The sequence below is a fragment of the Castor canadensis genome, chromosome 10, assembly GCF_047511655.1.
Source record: "Castor canadensis chromosome 10, mCasCan1.hap1v2, whole genome shotgun sequence".
NCBI lineage: Eukaryota > Metazoa > Chordata > Mammalia > Rodentia > Castoridae > Castor > Castor canadensis.
In genome coordinates, this window is record NC_133395.1 from 142,542,038 (window position 1) to 142,562,193 (window position 20,156).

Genomic DNA, 20,156 nt, shown 5'->3' on the forward strand with positions numbered 1-20,156 from the left:
CACCGTCCCAGTGTCTAATGTTGCGTACAAGTGTCCACTAAACTTTCTGACTTGCAACAGTGCTCACTTTCTCACTCTCCCTTAGACTTCGAGGAGGCGACTGGGCTCAGCTAGGCAGTTCCTGCTCCGGGTCTCTCCTGTTGTAGCACGTGGGGCTGGAGTTTTCACTGACTCACCTGGAGCACTTATATTTGGCTCCCTCACAACGTGACAGCTGGGTTCCAAGAACAAGTATCTACAGAGACAGTTGGAAGCTGCAGCATCTTTTAGGATCTAGCCTCGAAAGTCACATAACATCTTTCCCACTGGATTGTTAGGCACTAAAGCCAGCTCATGTTCATTCAATGAAGGAGAATTAGATTCCACTAACTCGGAGGAAGGTCAAAGAATTTAAGGATACATTTTGAAAGGACTACAGGCAGCATTTTCAGCATCACACCAGCAGGTGTGGGCTTGCAGGTTCCAGCCTAGGGGTGTTAGTAGCTTCCTACTCTCTTCACATCACCTCCTTTTGCACACTAGCCTACCCCTTCCCTATTTTGTTTAATAGCCCCACCAATGTCTTTGAAAATATTTTCTTGTATTAAATGCCTTCTGTTTGATATACCTAGGATGGTTTCTATTTTCCTGACAAGACTCTAGCAGATTCATTTGGTTTTATCTGTATCTATCCAAACTCATCATCTGAACTGAGTAGCAGAGATACTTGTTGAGACATTACCTATGTGCTAAGAACCATGCTAAGTGCTTTCCGTATGCTGTCATGCTTAATTCTGATACCAGCCGTGACAAAGGTATATGAGTATGCCTACATTAGGGACACAGATCTGAGGCTCTGACAGTTAAATAACATGCCTAAGGACACAGCTGCAAAGAGGCAGAGCTGAGATCCAACTCCATGTTGGACTCCAAAGTACATTTCTTTCTTGAGTCCTCTAGAATGAGAAGCACTACTTCCTGCCAGAGTTCCATTTTTCTCAGAGGAAGTCTTCCCTTTCATTCTTTTATGCCTGCCTAATGAATCGCAACTTAGATAAATGTCTACCTTTCAAAATGAACTGAGGAAGAGGAAGATAAGAATCCATTTAGGGGAAGAGGAACACAAACACTCACATGTTCATTATTTGTAGACGTTTCAGGAGATTTGGGAAAAGGCACAAGACAGAAGTTTGGAAGCCTGGGTTCAAGCTATGTTATCACCTGTCTCATGACCCTTGGCAGTCCCTTCCTCTCCAGAAGTCTCAGTTTCCACATCTGGAAAATGAATCTGACGTCATGTGCTTTACTGAGTAGCTACTTTGCAAAGTATTGTGGGGCTATAAAGAGCAGTATCGGATGCAGGGGGCAGAAGGTAAAGTAAGCTGAGGTAAAACAAAGTCAGACCCAATTACAGAGGGTCTTGATGAGGCTAGTAAGAGATTCTCGTTTTGTCCAATGAGCAGGGGGAATCATCACTTTAGCGTTCTGAGGAAAACAGTAACAAATACAGGAGAATGGTGGCAGTGACCACTGCTGAGTGGATGCATTAAGTGGATGCAATGTTATCAGCCATTGTCCTACATTATAAAGGTTAGCTCATGAGACCATCACAACTCAAGGAATTTTGCAATGTTATCTCCAGTTCACAGATGGTGAAACTTTTCAGACTAAATAACTTGCCTAAAGTTGCTTGGCTGGTAGGTAGTAAAGCTGCATTTGACTTCATTTGATCATATGCCAAGCCTGCACTCTTCACTATGCCATGAGGTTTCTGACTTGGGTGGGAAAGAACTGAACCCAGTGGTAGAAAAAATAAGTAGAAAGATATCGTTCAAATGTGTAAGACATGCCAAGGGTATGCACTAGAGTACCAAGCAACAATAGTAGTATGAGGTAAAAGGTAATTTGAAGGACAAAATGGACAGAACCTGAGGACTCAGCAGGCTGATGTGATGTGGGAGGTCAGTGAAGAAGCTGCTTTCCTGACACTCCTCCTCCTCAATTTCCATTCAGGTGACCTGTAGCCGGAGCCTGGGAAGCAACTGGCTCTTGACATGGGGCAAGTGGCTCAGGCCTGGGGTAATAAGCCTGGTTTCATCCTTTGGCCACCTACTGGCTCAGGGATAAGTGTGTCACCCAATTAGGGCCTATGAACGGAGGCTTGTTAGGGAAACGCACAGCCCTTGAAGTTGTTGCCGGTGGCCTCTTAATTATGAGGGGAGCCAACCTTAGTATGATGCCAACACTGCAAGGGCAGAAAGCAGAGAGATGGAAAGAAACTAGGGTAAGCACATGAGTCCATCCTGCATTGCTGGAGGCACTCTGCAGTGGGTTTCCTGTTGCCCGAACATGTCCTGTTACCACAGAGAAAGCTCTGAAAAAGTCTGTCTCAGACTCCTCACCCAAGTCACTCTGCCACACACCTTCATGGAGAACAAAAGAGAAACATAAAAAGCCTAACCCAGAAAAACATTCATGTGGCACTGATAAGCCCTCACTGGGGGAAAAAAAACAAGGAAATGGGAGAGAGACTAGGGAGAGAACCAGACAGCAGAGAGCCCAGCTTGCCTGGCCTGCGACCATCTCAGGGTATGAGTTCACAAGCTTACAGAATTTGTCATGCCTTTGACTGTGTGCTCACAGAATGCAGGCACTTATGGTTCTGTTCAGAGACAGGGCTCTTGGGATGCCAAGTCCCCTTATGGATTTGGGTCCTGCCTGGATAGGTGTCTGATGCACACATTTCAAAAAACGAAGTATTACACAAACCCCAGTCTCTTCAAATTCAAGTAATGCATCAAGGTAACACTTATGTCAAAAAGGATCAAACACTTTATTCATCTATATATAATACATAAATATAAGCAAAATCATGTTTTCCTCAGCCACCCTTTCCACATTTTGTGCAGTTTTAGTGAACTATAAATCACTGATTTCTTCATACCTGAAAGAGAAAAGAAGAGTGGGTGAGAACATGAAGGCTTACAGAGTGGATTTATAGCAGGTTTCTATGACACTCTGACCAGGGACTTGTCTGGAGTGGGGCAGTGATGTACTGACAAAGAGTCTAGGAGATCAGGGAGCTGAAGGTTACTGAAGACCATGACCTGTGTGGGGGATGAGATTGAGTTTGGCCTCTGTTGAAATGGGGATAAGGGTGCCCATGGTACCTGAATTCTTGGGATAAGCCAATCTTTCAGGTATGAGCATGTTGACAACCTGTGAATTCTGTAGCTGTTTTAGAAAGGAGGAGAAAGATAGGACAGAGAAGACTATATGTACTGGGGCACCCTGGTCCCCTCTCTACAGTGTCTGCACCTTGCTGCTTTAGTGTCCCCACGTATGCTGCCTGTCTGCCTGCAATGTATGCAGTTCTCACCATTTTCTCCTTTGTAGACTTGGCATCCCCTTTAGGATTTTTTCCACAGAAGTGCAGTCTGCTCTCATGCACAGTGCTGACTTATCACACTGTAGTGCTTGTTGGCTGACCCACCTGTCCCTCTGTCTAGAGTGAGGGTTCCTTGAGGACAGGGAGCCCTGCGCCCCCTTACCTAGTAGGGCACCCACCAGTATTCAGCAAGTGCTCAGTAGATGCTCTTGAAATGTTGGAGTGAACACACCACATTCAGGCAGCTGGCTCCCCAGGATCCCCTGTGCCTACTCACAACTATGTGATGAAACCAAGAAGAGGCTTACTGGGGACTTATAGAAAATCCATACAATGGGAAGAAATAAACAAGATGCCATTAGTCTGTCAGATTTGATAGGAACCTTACTTATGGATGTTATGACAGACTCAACTTGCTTTGCGCTGAGGGTGAAATCTCAGTCTGTGTTTCAGTGTGTGGCCCCAAAGTCTCAACAGTCTATTTTGTTCTGAGCTGTACACTGACCTGTGCTGTGTGTCTGAAACCCACCTGCTGGCAGTGCATTTTGTAAGCATGCTGGCAGGTGGCAGCACTCATTTCAGAGATGCCTGGTACTAAGGTCTGAGTGAGCTGCCCGCTTAGAACGTGTGAAGAGTTACTGTAGGTGATGACAGAGAGGGAGGCAGGGTACCAATAAAATCATTAGCAAATATGGCTGGATCTCTGGCCTGGCTTGCCCACCAGCTGATTACCTGCAAACTGACACAATCTAGCCAAGAAGCTTGGAGCCCTGTTCCCTGACTCCACCCCTTTAAATTTTCTCCCTGGAGTAACCACTCTGGTAAACCTCACCGACTTGAGCACTGAGGCTGGGAACTTATTATATAAAGTACTTTTAAAAGTTTCAGCAGGACCAACCAGGAGACCAAGCAGAATCCAGGCAGTTACACACAGCAAAGCTTAACACAGCACCCAGGGCACTGACTCATGGCTAGTGGCAGATGTACAGACCGTGACAATCCTCAGGTCGCCTTCAGAAAACTTAGTCACAAACTCTTTGGAGCGCGAACCTTTACAGTGAATACATGAAGCAGCTGAGCATCACTGGGAACCATCTTCTACTGCTGGTCATAGAAACTTGACTGGAAGACTCCCTCTATGACTCAGCCAACAAGGTATGTATTCTCAGAAAGATTGCAACAGGGAATCGTGCCCAAAAGAGCACTGGGTAGGAGTTAAAAGGCCTGGGCTCAGCTGGGTCCAAAACTGTGTGACAGTGTGACTTGCCTTTTCTGGGCCAAGCTTTCCTCCTCTGTAAAGTGTTCCCCATCTAACAAGGGTCCAGAGACAGGCTGGATATCAGTCTGAGCAACCTGAAGCTGTGGGAGAATCTGCCGTGTAGGAGTAAATGTGCGCTTCTGGGCAGAGTCCAGCATTTTACACAGATTCCCATGGAATCCTGGGTTTGTGAATGGTTAAGAACCAACAGATTAGAAGGAAGAGTCCTTTAGGCCTTAGTAGTTTAAGTTCGACAAAGGCAGAGGGCTTTTAAATTTCATGAATTTGAAGTAGACAAAAATTTCCTAAGCAGAACACAAAATTTAAAGAACAAAATGGATAAACTGGACTATGTAAAATTGGAAACTTCTTTTCAGCAAAAGACACCTTTATTTTTTTCCCCCAGTACTGGGGTTTGAACTCAGGGCCTATACTTTGAGCCATTCCACCAGCTTTTTTTTCGTGATAGATTTTTTTGAGATAGGGTCTCTGAACTATTTGCCCTGGCTGGCTTCAAACTGCAGTCCTCCTGATCTCTGCCTCCTGAGTAGCTAGGATTACAGGTGTGAGACACTGGTACCCAGGACAAAAGATGACTTTAAGGTAGTGAAATGTCAGCCTCCAGAGTGGGAGATTTTCGCATTACATACATCCAACAAAGGGCTTGTATCCAGGGGCTGGGGGTATAGCTCAGAAGCAGAGCAGGTGCTTAGCATGCACGAGGCCCTGGGTTCAATCCTCAGCTCCAATAGACAAACACACAACAAGTAAATGACTATTATACAGACCATGTAGAGAATCCAGCAAGAAAAAGTACCAGTGAGATGAGCCCACTGACACAAAATTCTCTGGCAGACATTATGAAGCAGAGATATGGAAGGTTGTGAGAGGTCTCTACCTTCCCATAATTCCCTACTTCAGATCTTTGGGAGAAAGCCCCCAAAATATCTAAATTAATATCCAACCATAGTCAGACATATCTACAAAGAAAAGCTCTTCTGAGACAGAAGTGAAACTTATTTTAACTTTCAGACCTAGCTGGGCATAGTGGTACAAGCCTGTAATCCCAGGACTGGGGAGGCTGAGACAGGAAGACAGAAAGTTCAAAGCCAGCCCGGGTTACATAGTGAAACCATGTCTCAAAATAAAAAAAAGAGAGAGTTTTCAGGCATAAGAGATAAACAGGCCACCAGAAAGGTCTTTAATGTTATCACGCATCCTTCTTATTTAAACACGAAGGCAAGACAACAAGGAAGAGTCACCATGGTTATAGGACATCAGCACAGAGGACAGTGGTGATCCAGTTACTGTGTTCAGAAGGGGCTAGAAGGATCCCGGCATGCAGGATCATGTTAGGAACAAGACTAAACTGTCCCGTTAGTTCAGGTGAATTGGTATCTGCCCCCAGAGTTAATTCTGATTGACCAGGAAATCAGGTAGGGAAAAATAAATATTTAAAATGAGATTCACCCTCTTTTACCTCCCTCCCCTCAGGTAATGGTGCCCTGCTTCCCCGGAAGAAACTTGGGTCATTCCTCAAGCCTGAGTCACTCCCTCCTGGAACCTCTTCAGTCTGCACTTCAGTGGCCTAAGTCCAGGCTGCAGGAGTCCCTCACTGGAGCCCCTCTCTAGCTGGCTCCCTACCGACAGTGTTCACCGTTATCCACCAGTTGCAATCCTGCATTTCCTACAATCTTTCACTGGCTTCCCTCTACCCATGAAAGAAACTGCACCCTTAACATGGTGTTAAGGCCTTCCTCTGCCTGCCTCTTGTCTTTCAGTGTAGTCACCGATTTCGCTGTTTCTCACCCACTTTTTCCCACACCAGTATACTCAAATAGCTCCACGAGAAACTTTATAAAGGGCTGCTCGGAAAATGGCAGTTTGCTTAGCTGGTCTTCTGTTACCAGCTCAAGATGTGATAACATCTGCTGCTACCATGAGAGGCAGATAGGCAATGATCAGGAGGCTCCTTTTGCAGCTCCTGGCTGGCTTCTGTCGCTGATCCTGCTGCCTTCATGACAATAATGTTCTTCTGCTAAAAGCGTGGTCTAAGAGACACTGGTGTTATTTTCTAAATAAAAAACTCCCAGGGAAAAGGAAAAGAACAATTGTTTTTGGCTTTCGCAGGATTTCTGTACTCGAATTTGAACATGGTTGTATCTGATGGTCAGAATTCAAGGGACCTAATAACCCCAGACAGTGTCAGACTACATGAGAACACACCATATGTTTTCCAGTGCCATTTACTGGGATGCCCAGTTTGCTGAGTTGGTTTCCATCTTTTCTAGGAAAAGTGTGAGATTGGAACTAGATCCATCCAAGTTTATACAGCACCCACTAGGTCCTAGGACAGATATTCTGGACACTTGTTTAGCCCTCAGAACTTCCCCCACTGTTTCACAAGAGAGGGGATTATTAATGTACCAAGGTTATACAATGCAAAAAAATGAATAACTAGAACCTCAGATCCATGTGCTCCCAACTCAAGCTTAGTCTCTTCCCTTAGCTGACTCCCTCAACACAACTGAATTTGAATAGCAAAGGGATCTGCTGGCTAAAGGAAAACTGAATCTTCCTAGCAAAAGCAAGGCAGTCCAACCAAAACTATAATGATAAGAACAAAGGGTAGGAGGACAGAGGAGAGAATGTAGGCATGTGTTCATCACTGCTTGCTTCCTCCACTGGAGACCTGGAGGACTAATGGGCCAGTACCATTTTAACATGTAAAGAGATAAGTAAACTTTCAGATAATGCTACCAAAAGAAAGATCAGCCATAGTGCTACATGCTTTTTTATGTCTTAAGATGGAAGTTTTAAGATTTAGTGAGGCAGGCATAATATTCCTATGAAATCAGAACTCAGAAAAACCAGGTAACTTGCCCAAGTCATGGTGGTTAAGTTATGATCTGAGCTCTTGTCTCTGGGGTTCACAAACCCCTGCCCTGGGTGTTATGCTAGACAGTTTTTATCACAGCCCATGACCTCCGTAAACAGAAGAGCCAGAGTATAAGGTGAGGAGGCCCAAGAATCTGCAGTGTTCATCACTTTCCACAGTTCTGCAACCTCTGGGCCAGGCTACACACATTCTGTCACTCTGGGCTTCCACAGGACAATGTGGCCTCATTATAAGTGAAAGTGAAGCAAGTTAGCACTGGCACTCCTGGGTTGTGGGTTCTGCAACCCACTGCCCTCTGCTGGCGAAGGGAAGGAATGAACAGAAAGATGACCAAGGACTCATTTCTGGTGGCTCTTTTCATTCGTTCATTCACTGGTGGTATTGGGGTTTGAAAAAGCATAGAAAAATGGCCCTCCAGTCCATTTTGCTCTCGTTATTTTGGAGCTGGGTGGTGGTGGAAGGATGTCTCGCATACTATTTGCCCAGGCTGACCTTGAACTGAGATCCTCCTGACCTCAGTCTCATAAGTATATAGGATCACAGGCATGAACCATCCACACCCAGCACTTTTAAAATATTTTATTAAAGAAAAATTCAAGATTAAAAAAGTACATAAATAAACAGGAATCCCAGCACTTGGGAGGCTGAGGCAAGAGGACTGAGTCTGAGACTAGTCTGGTTTACACAGCAAGACCCACCCTCAAAACAAACAAAATAAAACCCTAGCCACAATAGTATGACATATCTCTGTGTACCTTTACTCAGCTTCAACAATGCATCAGCTATGAATAATCTTGAGTATAAAGCCCTTATTACTTCCCTCTACCACTTTATCTTAAAGTAAATCCCAGGTGTGGTATCATTTTATCCATAAATATTTTAGTATGTATCTCTGAAAAAAAAAAGGATTTTAAAAAACTTCATTAACACCATTACCACAACTAAAAACATAATAATAATTCCTTATAGTGTGGGAAGCCAAAAAAATGAAGAAAACCCAATCACTGCGACTCTTCCAAGAGGAATCCTGGCAAGGGAGCACCTGTGCAAATCATAAATCAACAGCCCAAATCACCCAAGCAAACAAAGCACCTCACCTTTGGTCTTGCCAGCAAAACCAGTAGAACACAGACTAAATGATTATCTAAATTAGGGTAGATCTTCCCAATAGATTTGGTATAAGTGATGCTGAATCTTTGTCTCATTTTCCCAAAGATTCGGGAGGGCAACACTTTGTCCCAGGGCTCAAGTGTGCATCTAAGCAGCTGGGCTGTGAGACACTAAGAGTTGTGGACACACCAGCTCCAGAGCACTCTCAAACCCTGGGAGCAGGTTCGAGGTGAAAGATCACTCTCTTTTTGGGCTACCTCTGCCATTTCACCCTCAAACTGCCAACCTCTATGAGCACATCTGTCTTTTAGACTATGATCCCCAGAAGGCAGGATGGTATTGCATTCACTTTTTTTTTTTTTTTTTTTTTTGGAGGGACTGGGGTTTGAACTCAGGGCCTCATGCTTGCTGGGCAGGTGCCCTTTTTGTGTTGGTTTTTGAGACAGGATCTCAAGAACTATTTGCCTGAACTATTTGTTCAGTCCTGCCCTGAACCTCGATCTTCCTGCTCTCTGCCTCCTGAGTAGCTAAGATTACAGGTGTGAGCCACCGGCACCCAGCTCCATTCATTTTTGAGTCCTGGGGAGCTAAGATTACAGGTGTGAACCCTGTTCCATTTTCTTTTGAGTCCTGAGTAGCTAGTGTAGAGAGATATTCAACACATAGTCACATGAAGACAGGCTGAGCTAGAAGAGTTATTCAGCAGATAATACAAAGTACTGGAAAGAATGGGGAGAAAAGAGAATTCTCATGTACTGCTCATCAGCCTGTGAATCAACATAGTCACTTTGGAGGGCAATTTTATATCACCTAAAGATATGTTCAAATACTTAAGACCATAAAACAAGAACAGGATGTAATAAGGGGGTATTCAGAGAACAACAAAAGAGCTAGAAATTAAAAATAGAATAGCAGGAGCTAGGAATGTAACCCAGTGATAGAGCTCCTGCATAGCATTGAATCCCAGGGCATTCTTAAAAAAAAAAAGCAGAAACAAAAAACTCAACAGAAAGATAGGAAGCTAAAGTTGAAAAAGTTTCCCAGAAAGCAAAGCAAAGACAAAGAGGTAAGAAATAGGAAAGGAAGGAATGGTAACCCAAGGACTAGTCTGGGAGGGTCAATATCTGAATAAAAGGAGCTCCAGAAGGAGAACAGAGAAAACAGATGGGAGAAAATTAAAGAGTATTTTGAGTTTCCAAATTGAAGGGGCAATGAGTGCCCAATAAAACATAAAAACAGACTCACATCAAGCACATCACGGAGAGACTTCAGAGCCCCAGGGAAAAGTGAAGACCCAGCAAGCTTCCAGAAAGAACACATACAAGGGATGAAGAGTCTGAATGGCTTTGGACTTTGACAGCAGTTCTGGAAGTGAGAAGATATTTACAGAATAATGTCTAAAGGAAAATAGTTTCTAATCTATTCCCATCCTAGTGTCAATTATGCCTGAGGGTAGACAAAGAGATTCTCAGACATAGTGACCTCCACATTTGTACCCACACACCCTTTCTAGGAAACCAGGGGACCATGCGTGTCATCAAGATGACGGTGTGCACCGAGAACATGAAACACTCAGCATGCAGGAACAGAAGCGCCCCAGGGTGCAGGTGAAAACAAACTCCATACAGGGAAGGGAAAGTACGTATGTGCCTTATAGCTTGTGAAACTGAATACTGACTTAGCCAAAACTCCAAGAGAAGTATATTAGGAGGACAGAGATGGGAGGGTGAGTGAGTGTAGTGAGGACTGGTACAACAGTTGAATTCTAATCTCCCATAGAGATGCGTCACTAGACAGTGCCGAAAGTTGAAAAGCATGGAAGGAGCAATATAAAATCATTAGTTAAGAGAAATGGCAGTAAAAACAAAAACAATTCACCAAAAGAGTTGGATGTAATTGTAGAGAAAGAGAGGGAAGAAAAGGAAACAGGACAAAGTATTGCTGCTTTTGCAGTGGCTTACATGTGTAGCTTTGATACATATAAAAACACATGTGAAAACTCCACATTGCAAAGAATTGCAAAGAATTGTGAGGAGCAGCAAAGTCTCACAACAGTTCCTCAAACGGCCTGGCATTTTAGGTGATCAGCTCTAAACAGCATATGGTACTGCAATGTCTAGTGTAGGACCATAAAAGTTCAGCATTTCACCAGTACACAGAAGATATATTTTAACTAAGAGCACTGCAACCTCTCAATCCAGCAAGCACTTTATGTAAGAATTTTCTAAAGTTCTCACCAGCAGTAAAAATGCCTTTGGTGCTCTGTCTGATACTAGAAGGTCTCACAATTGCTGAAAGCCCTGTAAGAAAAAAACAAAAAGGATACCAAAGAAAACCCAAAACAGATGTAAGTCATCTTAACAGTTTTAAAACCTGAAACTATATACTTTCCAGTTATCCAATAAAACTAGCAAATCAAGCTGTGCCCTGGTGCCAAGGAGGGACAGTGAAAAGGGCATCCAGACTGACAGGACACTGAAGCAGCCAGCTGTGGCCTGGCTAGTTGTGTGACCACTGGCAAAGGACTGAACCACTCTGGGCCTGGGCTACTTCAGAAGGGGTGAGGGGTGATCCTCAAAGGTCATTTTAGGAATTTAAATCTGCTTAAGGCTTCTGGTTCTCAATTTCAAGATGTGAAGAGATTAAAAACCAAATGTTTTTATCTGGGAGAAAAACTTCCACTGTGAAAACACATGTAGAGAATACTGGAGCGAGATCAGACTCCCATCCCCTGCAAAAGGCACGGAGACTGCACTGTTATCAGGATTACATTAGAACAAATGTGTCTCACATCTTCAGAGTAGGACGCTTAAGTACATGTTCCCAAATCTGGTGCAGGCTCCTGAGAGAGCGAGTGTGGAATCCAGCCACTGTAACTAACGTTCAGCTGTGCTTTACAGCTCAAGACTGCTACTCCAAAGTGCACCTGGCACAGCAGCTTGCACCCAGAGGAGCTCAGAAAATATCTGTGATTGGAAACACGAGAATGCACTTTTTGAAACATGGAATCATTTTCAGGTTCATAATTACTTCCTTATTGATTGAGAGGGAAGTGAGGCTCTGTAGATAAGATTTGGATTTCCCTCCCTCCATCTCTTTCTTCATTCTGTCCTCCCTCCTTCGCTTCCTCTCTCTCTTTCCTCCTCCCCCCTCTTTCTTGGCAGTACTGCGGTTTGAACTCAGGGCCTTGTGCTTGCAAGACAGGCGCTCTAGCACTTGAGCCACACCCCAACCCTTACATTATTTGATAAACACTGGGGAGGCCCCTGGGAGAATGCTCTGGAACACAGGCCATGTTAAAGAAAACCTGCTGTACAGTCTAAGATATATCAAATGGGACTTGGCTGGAGAGAGCTGTGCTCCTGATGTCATGAAATCATTAAAAACGTCACCAGTCTTCTTCCTTCTCAGACCACCACAAAGAACACAGACACATCTTTTAAGCAACTTCTGGAAGTTATGCTCTTGAAACAAAAAGAAGCATTGTTTCTCCTTTTGACAGTGATTTAGGATATGGAAATGTGAAAAAATGTATTCCCACAACCTTGCTTCAAACAAGTGAACATTAACCCAAAATTGTTAGTGCTTTTCTTCCTCCCAGAGGCAATCTCTCTCTTGATCTCCCTAGGCAAGAAAGAAGAAATAACACATCTCAATCACAGAGACTGCTTTACCCACAGTCAGCACTTTCTCAATGTCACAGGCATGGGCCTACCTAGCCGTACCACACTGCCACAGTCAGGGTCATAAGCAACTTGGAGTAAGGTTTCTTCCACATCTCTGTTTTTCCCAGGAGGGTCCATAATGTGATTTATTTGTTGCTGTAAGGTTCTGGGCAATGTCATTAGCTGAGTGAATTGTCCTTCTGGGCTTTTATCTATCTGAGGGGAAAAAAAAAAGAGAGAGATGACGTCTATGGAAGTGCTCTGAATTATATAAATATTCAAAGACACATGGCTTCTATTTAAAACCACACAAACAGGAGTCTCGTATTATATGGGACTCCCATGCATACATATGTAATTAAATATGGTTTTTCTCCCTCTAGAAAAGTATAATAAAATCACACAAACATGAGCACCCATACCTATGCTTGGTGACAACATGGAATGGAGACTCTCTTCTTTCTGAACTGAAACTGAGTGTCTGAGTGCAGGATCCAAGTCCCTTCAAAGAGGACAATGCTTTTCCTATAGTACTCTGCTTCCATATAACAAAGAATGTCACTTTTCTCTTTGTCCTAAATCCTGGAATTAAAGGAAGGGAGGCTGCAGCCAGCCAACACAGCCCTGTCACATCCAGGCACTCACACTGTCCTTCCCATTTTAAATTCAGGGAAACTGAGTAACATGCCTGGAATCATGCAGTCAGTAAGAGATTGGCATCAAATGTGTGCCCCTGCCCTCAGGGCCTTTTACAAACCATGTAGAACTTCACAGCTGTAGGATACATCAATGACAAAAGCGCTCTTATTCACTTTGAATCCCTGGGCACATAGCAGGTATTCAAAAGATATTGGGTGATGAGGGAATGAATCAGTGAATCAACGAGGCTTAGCTGTCATGACTTGCTAAATAAGAGGGAGCTACAATGAATACATTAAGGTGTTAAAAGATAAAACAGAAATAAAAAAACCATAAAACCCTATATTAGACTTCACCTGGAAACCACGGCATCAAAAGTTAGCCTCACAGCTGAGACCAAACTGGCTTCCCTAACATAGAATACTTTGCTTCATGAAATTAAATCTGTTGATCTTTTTTTTCTTTTTTTTTTTAAGTCAATGTCTCACCATATAGCACAGGCTGGCCTTGAACTCATGGTCCTCCTACCTCAGCCTTCCTAGTGGTGGGATTACAGTTGTGTGCTACCATGCCTGGCTGGAATTACAGTTTTTAAAAGGAACATATAAACACTGCCTGCCTGCCAACAGCACTGTCCTCAATAGTATATCACAATATTTTCTATGGAAGAAGATCCCATGTATCTGTCTTATATTCTCTTACCAAATGTTTAGGTTTTAACTTCAATTAAAAGAGCAGTAAGCCAGGCACTAGTGGCTCACTCCTGCAATCCTAGCTACTCAGGAGGCAGAGATCAGGAGGATCGCGGTTTGAAGCCAGCCCAGTCAAATAGTTCGTGAGAACTTATCTCGAAAATACCTAACACAAAAAGGGCTGGTGGAATGGGTTAAGTTGTAGGCCTTGAGTTCAAGTCCTAGAAACACCAAAAAAAAAAAAAAAAAAAGAGCAGTAGGAAAAAATTAGACAATTGAATGTGTGAGATTTTAGATTCAAATTTTCTAGACACAACCGTCTTAATGACTAGAACTCACTCATTCTACCATTTTTTTCATTCAACATTTATTAAGAATGTACATATCAATGCCTGAATTTTCTAGCTTTGTCTACAAATCTCTACAAAGAAGAAAATGCCATTATTTAGTGGCTCTAAAAAAAGAGTGGTGTGTTTACCTAAACATTTGGTACTTATCACTAGGATAGTTCTGAATTCACTGGCTCTAGCCTCTATTTAGCTTTAGCTATACAGATGATAAAAATATGGATATTTCTGCAGCATGTCCTAGAAATGACACCTATAGATTCTTGTTTTGGGGTCACAAATTGGGATAGGTCAATAGGATCTTAAACTTATTTATACTTCAATCTGTAAAAACGCCAGGAATTTTAGGGGTGCCAAAATGGCTGGAGTAATTGGAAAAAGGTAGAATTTGCCATGGTTTTCTCGAGGAAAAGAATTTTACTCAAAAGCATGTGTTTAAAGACAAAATATTAGCTGGCATGTTCAAAGGAATTGCTGCATTCTAACTGTCATTGCTTTTAAGTTCTCCTTGAAACATGAAAGTAAAAGCCAAACTGCATTTAAAAAGCAGATCTAGAAAGGACACACATTGCATGATTGGGGCATTACTGGGACCACAGACCTGGTGAATGAATGCATTCCTTCCCATCCTTGTTAGAAGGAGGGTCAGAATCAACTTACATTCATTGGGACAGACAGCAGCATACCCTGTGGTTTGCCTCAGGGATAGATTAACTTATCCATCCTTTGTCACAAAATATTTGAAGGATACCAGGCTATTTGGAGAGTCTGTATCGTATCATGTTGGTCTACTATAGTGATGACATAATGTTAATGTCACTTGGTGAGCAAAAAGGGGCAGGTACATTGGAAGCCTTGGTAGACATATGCATTTCAGAGTGTAGGAGATGCCTCAGAGGAACCCTATGAAATTTCAGGAAGCTGTCACCTTGGTGAACTTTTCAGGGGCTGGGTGGGCTGCAGCATGCTGGGACATCCCCTCTAGACAAAGGCGGCCTTACTCCCCCATCTTGTGTCTCTGACCATTAAGAAAGAAGCACAATGGTGGGTCTCCTTGGAATCTCAAGAGTGCTGAGATCCACTACCAAGTAAGATCAAAGGATGCCAGCTCTGCCTTTGCTGCTCACGGGACCTTGCCAGAACCACTGTGCGGGGCTTAGAGAATGTTGGGTTCACCAACATGCTGAAATAGCAGTCTAATCTCATGATTTAGAACAGAGGCAAATATAACAAGAAACAGGAAACTACCTTTTTTATTTTTTTCAGTACTGAGGCTTGAACTCACAGCCTCATGCTTGCTAGGTAGGTGCTCTACTGCTTGAGTCACTCTGCCAGCCCTTTTTTATGTTGAGTATTTTTTGTTTGTTTATTTATTCACATGTGCATACATTGTTTGGGTCATTTCTCCACCCTGCCCCTCCTCCCCCGCCCCAGTTTCAGGCGGGTCCTGTTCTGCCCTTGTGACTGATTTTGTTGAAGACGGGACATATGCATAATAAGAAAGACAAAGCGTTTTTGCTAGTTAAGGATAGCTATACTGAAAGATTCCTACTATTGCTTTCATGTACCCATGTGTTATGACCCATGTTGATTCAACTCTAACTGATCTTTACATTGGTTCCTGATTCCCTGCTCACGATAACCTGTCGTTTTAAGGTTTCTCTGTTAGTTCCTCTGGAATGGAGACATCAAACGCTTTCATGTTTTGGGCTTTCTACCTATTCCTATATCTCCAGTATGTGCTCTCCCCTTTTCTTATGATCCAAGTCCACCAACATTGCTGCATTTGCCCTAGATCTAAAGTCCGCATATGAGGGAGAACATATGATTTTTGGTCTTCTGAGCCTGGCTGACCTTGCTCAGAATGATGTTCTGTTGAGTATTTTTGAGATAGGGTCTTTCAAACTATTTACATAGGTTGGCTTTGAACGGAAATTCTCCTGCTCTCTGCCTCCCAAGTGGCTAGGATTGCAGGTATGAGTTACTGGTGCCTGGCAGAAACTGCTATTTTTTTGTTATAAACCTTGAGATACCACTTGGCTTTTATACCACATGCAGGCATCACTCTGATAAAAGTAAACATTAAAGCAAAACCCCTGCAACCTGAAGTACACATGGTAAAATCTTCTAGATTGAAGGGCAAATATCTGGCCTTTCATATGCCATTCAATATTCTTTTCTTATTTTCATCATTTTCTGTTCTTTAAAAAAAAAAAAAATTCCTATGTTTTAAAGCTCTCTTTTCAGTTTGAGAAATTCCATTACTCTTTTATACAATATGATGTTACCTGTTCCTATATGAATGAGGAAAAGCATAAAAGAAGTAACATACTATATTTTCTGTTAGAGGTTAAAAAAAACTTTGGTTTTTATAGTTAAAAAAAATCTTAAAGCTCAAATTACTTTTCTCTAAAGAAAAGTCCTTTGATTTTTATTTTCTATCACTTAACAATAATATTTTTAAAGTACCTTGATAAGGTCTCTTTTGTGTACCAAAAAGAAAAATTCCAAGACATAATAAACACAAGTACAGAAAAAGCAAGCTTCAGAATAATATATGTGATCCCATTTATGTAAAATAAAATCAAACAAAAAAGACTGAACCTCTTCATACATGTACACAAATATACACAATTATATGCAAAAAAGATCTGGAGGAATACTCCTCAACCAGTCAGGAGAAGTACATGGGCCTGGAGGTGGAAAGACAGTGATCTGAGTCTGTCTTTGCTCATTCTGACTCATAATTTATGGACACTGTAAGAACTTCAAGTGACAAAAGAGTAGGCCTAACAAAAACACGTCCCCTTCCCACTCCTGCCTGCAGTTCTCTTCTCAAAGGTCCCCCTTATTTCTAGTGTCTGCACTGCCCCGATGCACAGGAACGTGTGTTTACACATGGTACTTACTTTTTCAGATAGAAATGTGACCCATGCGCCATGCTGTTCTATCCTTATTTATTTTTCCCTTCAACAGTTCTTGTCTTAGAAACAATGGAAGTTTCTGCACAGTTTACCTCTAGTCTGCCTTGCTGGGTTTTGTATACCACTTGGGGACTGTCCCGCAGTATACTGCCATAGAGCTCTCGGAAGTGGGCTACGTTGGGCTTCACAATATTCAACACTTTTGTCTTTTCCTCTCCAACCACCATCCGGAAGTCACCTAGTTGAAATAAACAGAAAAATAAATCTTCAACTAAGAATCCACATTGTCTTATGAACTACAACCCCCTCACTGGTACTGCTGATTCAACGTGGCAGGATTCCTCATCAGAATACTTGCTTTTCCTCCTTAAGATGGCACACAGTACACAGGAAATGCAGACATTTCCAAAGTCACAAAGCCAGAGACACAGCTTAAATATAGTTACCTAATCACATAAGGTTATCATCAGTGGGAAGTTAATCTGCTTTTTTCAGTGCAGAAGCTTCTGTGCTGATAAACCTTCACCTTATGATAGACACTCTGCCCGGGCCAAAAGACAGGAGCTGTATGCTTCCACTTCAGATCCCTCCTTGTCCTTGAGTCCTTGCTATCGCTAACTCATCACTGACCTAGTTGCATGAGAGCTTTTTTTAAAAAATCATTTTTATTAGTGTAAGATAGTTACATGGGGGTTTTGTTTTATTGTGACATTTCCACATAAACATACGTCATCCAACGGTTTAGTTCGTCCCCTTCATTGGTCTCCTTCCTATCCCACTCCCCTTCTTAAAATAACTTCTACAGGTTTCAATGTTCCATATTCATACATGTATAGAAAATACATCAACCATATTCACACTCCTTTACCCTTCACTTACCCTCCCCTTCCCACTGGAGTCCTTCCCTTAACATGACCTATTTTACATTCCTGACCTTCATTTTTAAGTGTCCGTTCGTTGTTCATGGGGATTTTGTCTTGGTATTTTACCTGTAAACATACTGTGCTTAAATCAGTCTAGCCACTCCCCTGCTCTTTCTCCCCCTTTTGAGGAAACTTATGAATACAATAAACAATCCTGAAGGACAAAGAGCAACTTTTTCAACAAATGAAAAGTGCCCTGCCTCTGACATTGACAATCTTCAGCAAGCAGTGTAGGGAGACGGTGATAAAATGGGAATGTTTGAGTGGATGCCTCATGGGCTAATGTGAATTCAAAAGGAGCTGCAGAGGTGTGCCTCAGTGGTAGAGCACACATGAGGCCCTGGGTTCCATCCCCAGTCCTACAAGAAAAAATAAGAAGCCAAGCCCATAAAGGTTAAGCATGGTGAGAAGAATGTGGCGGAAACCTTTTTGAAAAGAGAGCAAGTCACCAGTGGAGTTGGAGGCAGTGAGTATAGGCAGGTGCCTCAGCTGCTGAGGAAACCCTAGGACTAGATGGTGATGTCATCTGTTATCCAAACTAGGTCCTTTTAAGGGTGCAGAGAGCACCTACAGATAATTACATCAGGACAAGTATTAACACGGGCAAACCATGACATATGACTACCTGTGCCAGTTTCTTTTCCTGGAGGAGGAAAGGGATTGAAAATACGTCATTGCCTGCCATGATGGATTTTCCTAGAGCAAACTATTGGCTTGTTTTGAAAAAAATAAAAGTATAAAGAAGTCTGAAATGGTATGAGGATGATTTGTTCCCTCCAAAATTTGTGACAGGGCTTAGTCTCTGCTATGAGGTATTAAGAGGGTGCAGTGCTTTGAGGTGGGGCCTTGGGAGGTAATTAGGATTAGATAAAATCAGCTGGGTGGAGTCCCCATTACTTAGTACTGGTGGCTTCGCAAGAAGAGAAGACAGATGTGCACCTGTTCCCTGTCTGCTACCATGTGATGCCAGCATGAAGGCCATCAGAACTGAACAAAAATAAACCTCTCTTCTTTGTAACTTCTCAGAAATGGTTTTGTGTTATTAGCAACAGAAAACAGACTAAAACAATGTTTGGTAATGTGTGCATCAGTAAGGAATAGTCTACTGATTTTTAGGCATGAAAGGACAATTTGTGGAATGTAGCAGGGACACAGAAGCTTGAGAAAAACAGACTCCTAAATAGCTTTGAACCTGACCATGGAATAGATGAGGTCTGTCTGCTGAAGTGGGTGAGCAGAAGTGAAACCCAGTCTTAACAAGCTCCTTAAATTTGTATGAATTTTTTTCCCACTAGTATTCTACAGTTAGAGTTACACCAAGGATCACTACTAATGTTGGTCTTTTTGCACATTGCTGTGGACATCATCAACTGCTAAAATCCTTCTGGAAAGGAGTGAATCAAGAAAGCCTATCTCTAGAGAGCAAGCCTAAAGAAACAGATCAAACGCAGAGATTAAGAGGTGGTGTTTACTGAGCATCTGGTAAGCACCAGGCCATGTTCCAAGAACTTTGGCGTGTTGCCTCATTTAGTCTACTTGAGAGCTGTCCTCTCAATGAGGGTCTTAACCTCATTCAGTATACATGGCAACAAAGACACAGAGATTAAGCAACTTGCCTAAGATTTCCCAGGAAGTAAGTTAATATATTACAAATAAAAAATTGTTCATTAGGTTGAGGATATAACTCAGTGAAAGAGTGCTTGCCTAGAATGCACAAGGCCCTGGTGTTATGGTTTGGGTATAAAGTGTTCCTCCCAAAGGGTCATGTGTTGAAGGCTTGGTCCCCTGCTGGTGCTGCTACTGAGGTGACTGGATTGTGAAGGTGTCAGCTTTAGCACTGGGTTAATTTACTGTAAGTTCATAGCTAAATTAGGAGGTGGGGTCATGCAGGAGGAAGTAGGTCACTGGGTATGTTCCTTTGAAGGGCCTATCTTGTCCACAGACCCTTCCTCCTCCCTCTCTCTGCTTCCTGGCTGCCATGAGGAAAGCAGCTTTCCTTTGCCATGCCTTTCCACCATGATGCTTCTGCCTCACCACAGGCCTTAAAAGCAATGGAGCCAGCCAACCACAGACTGAAACTGTGAACCAAAATAAATTTCTCTTCCTTTAAGCTGATTTGCTCAGATATTTTGTCACAGCAGCAAAAAAATCACTAACATACCTGGGTTCAATCCTCAACACTGCAAAAATTTTTTTAAAAATTAAGAAAAAAACGAGCCAGGTACCAGTGGCTCACGCCTGTAATCCTAGCTACTCAGGAGGCACAGATTAGGAGGATTAAAGTTCGAAGCCAGCTGGGCAAATAGTCCACAAGACCCTATCTCGAAAAACC

General features: G+C 42.7%; 1 protein-coding gene across 6 annotated transcripts in view; it reads right to left on the reverse strand.

Moving 5' to 3' along the window:
* Positions 1-2,779: 2,779 nt before the first annotated feature.
* The window catches only part of Tamm41 (TAM41 mitochondrial translocator assembly and maintenance homolog), a 41,805-nt gene continuing 24,428 nt past the window's right edge, over positions 2,780-20,156 (reverse strand). Inside the window, exons 5-9 of one of the 6 annotated variants that reach the window (XM_074044437.1) lie at positions 16,994-17,139; positions 12,350-12,515; positions 10,872-10,934; positions 9,880-9,999; positions 2,815-2,923 (exon numbers count right to left, since the gene is read on the reverse strand). In XM_074044437.1, coding sequence (XP_073900538.1) covers positions 9,890-9,999; positions 10,872-10,934; positions 12,350-12,515; positions 16,994-17,139 — 485 coding nt within the window. In that variant the 3' untranslated portion in view covers positions 2,815-2,923; positions 9,880-9,889. The other 5 variants (XM_020177169.2, XM_074044436.1, XR_012436389.1 and 2 more) reach the window with 5 other exon arrangements.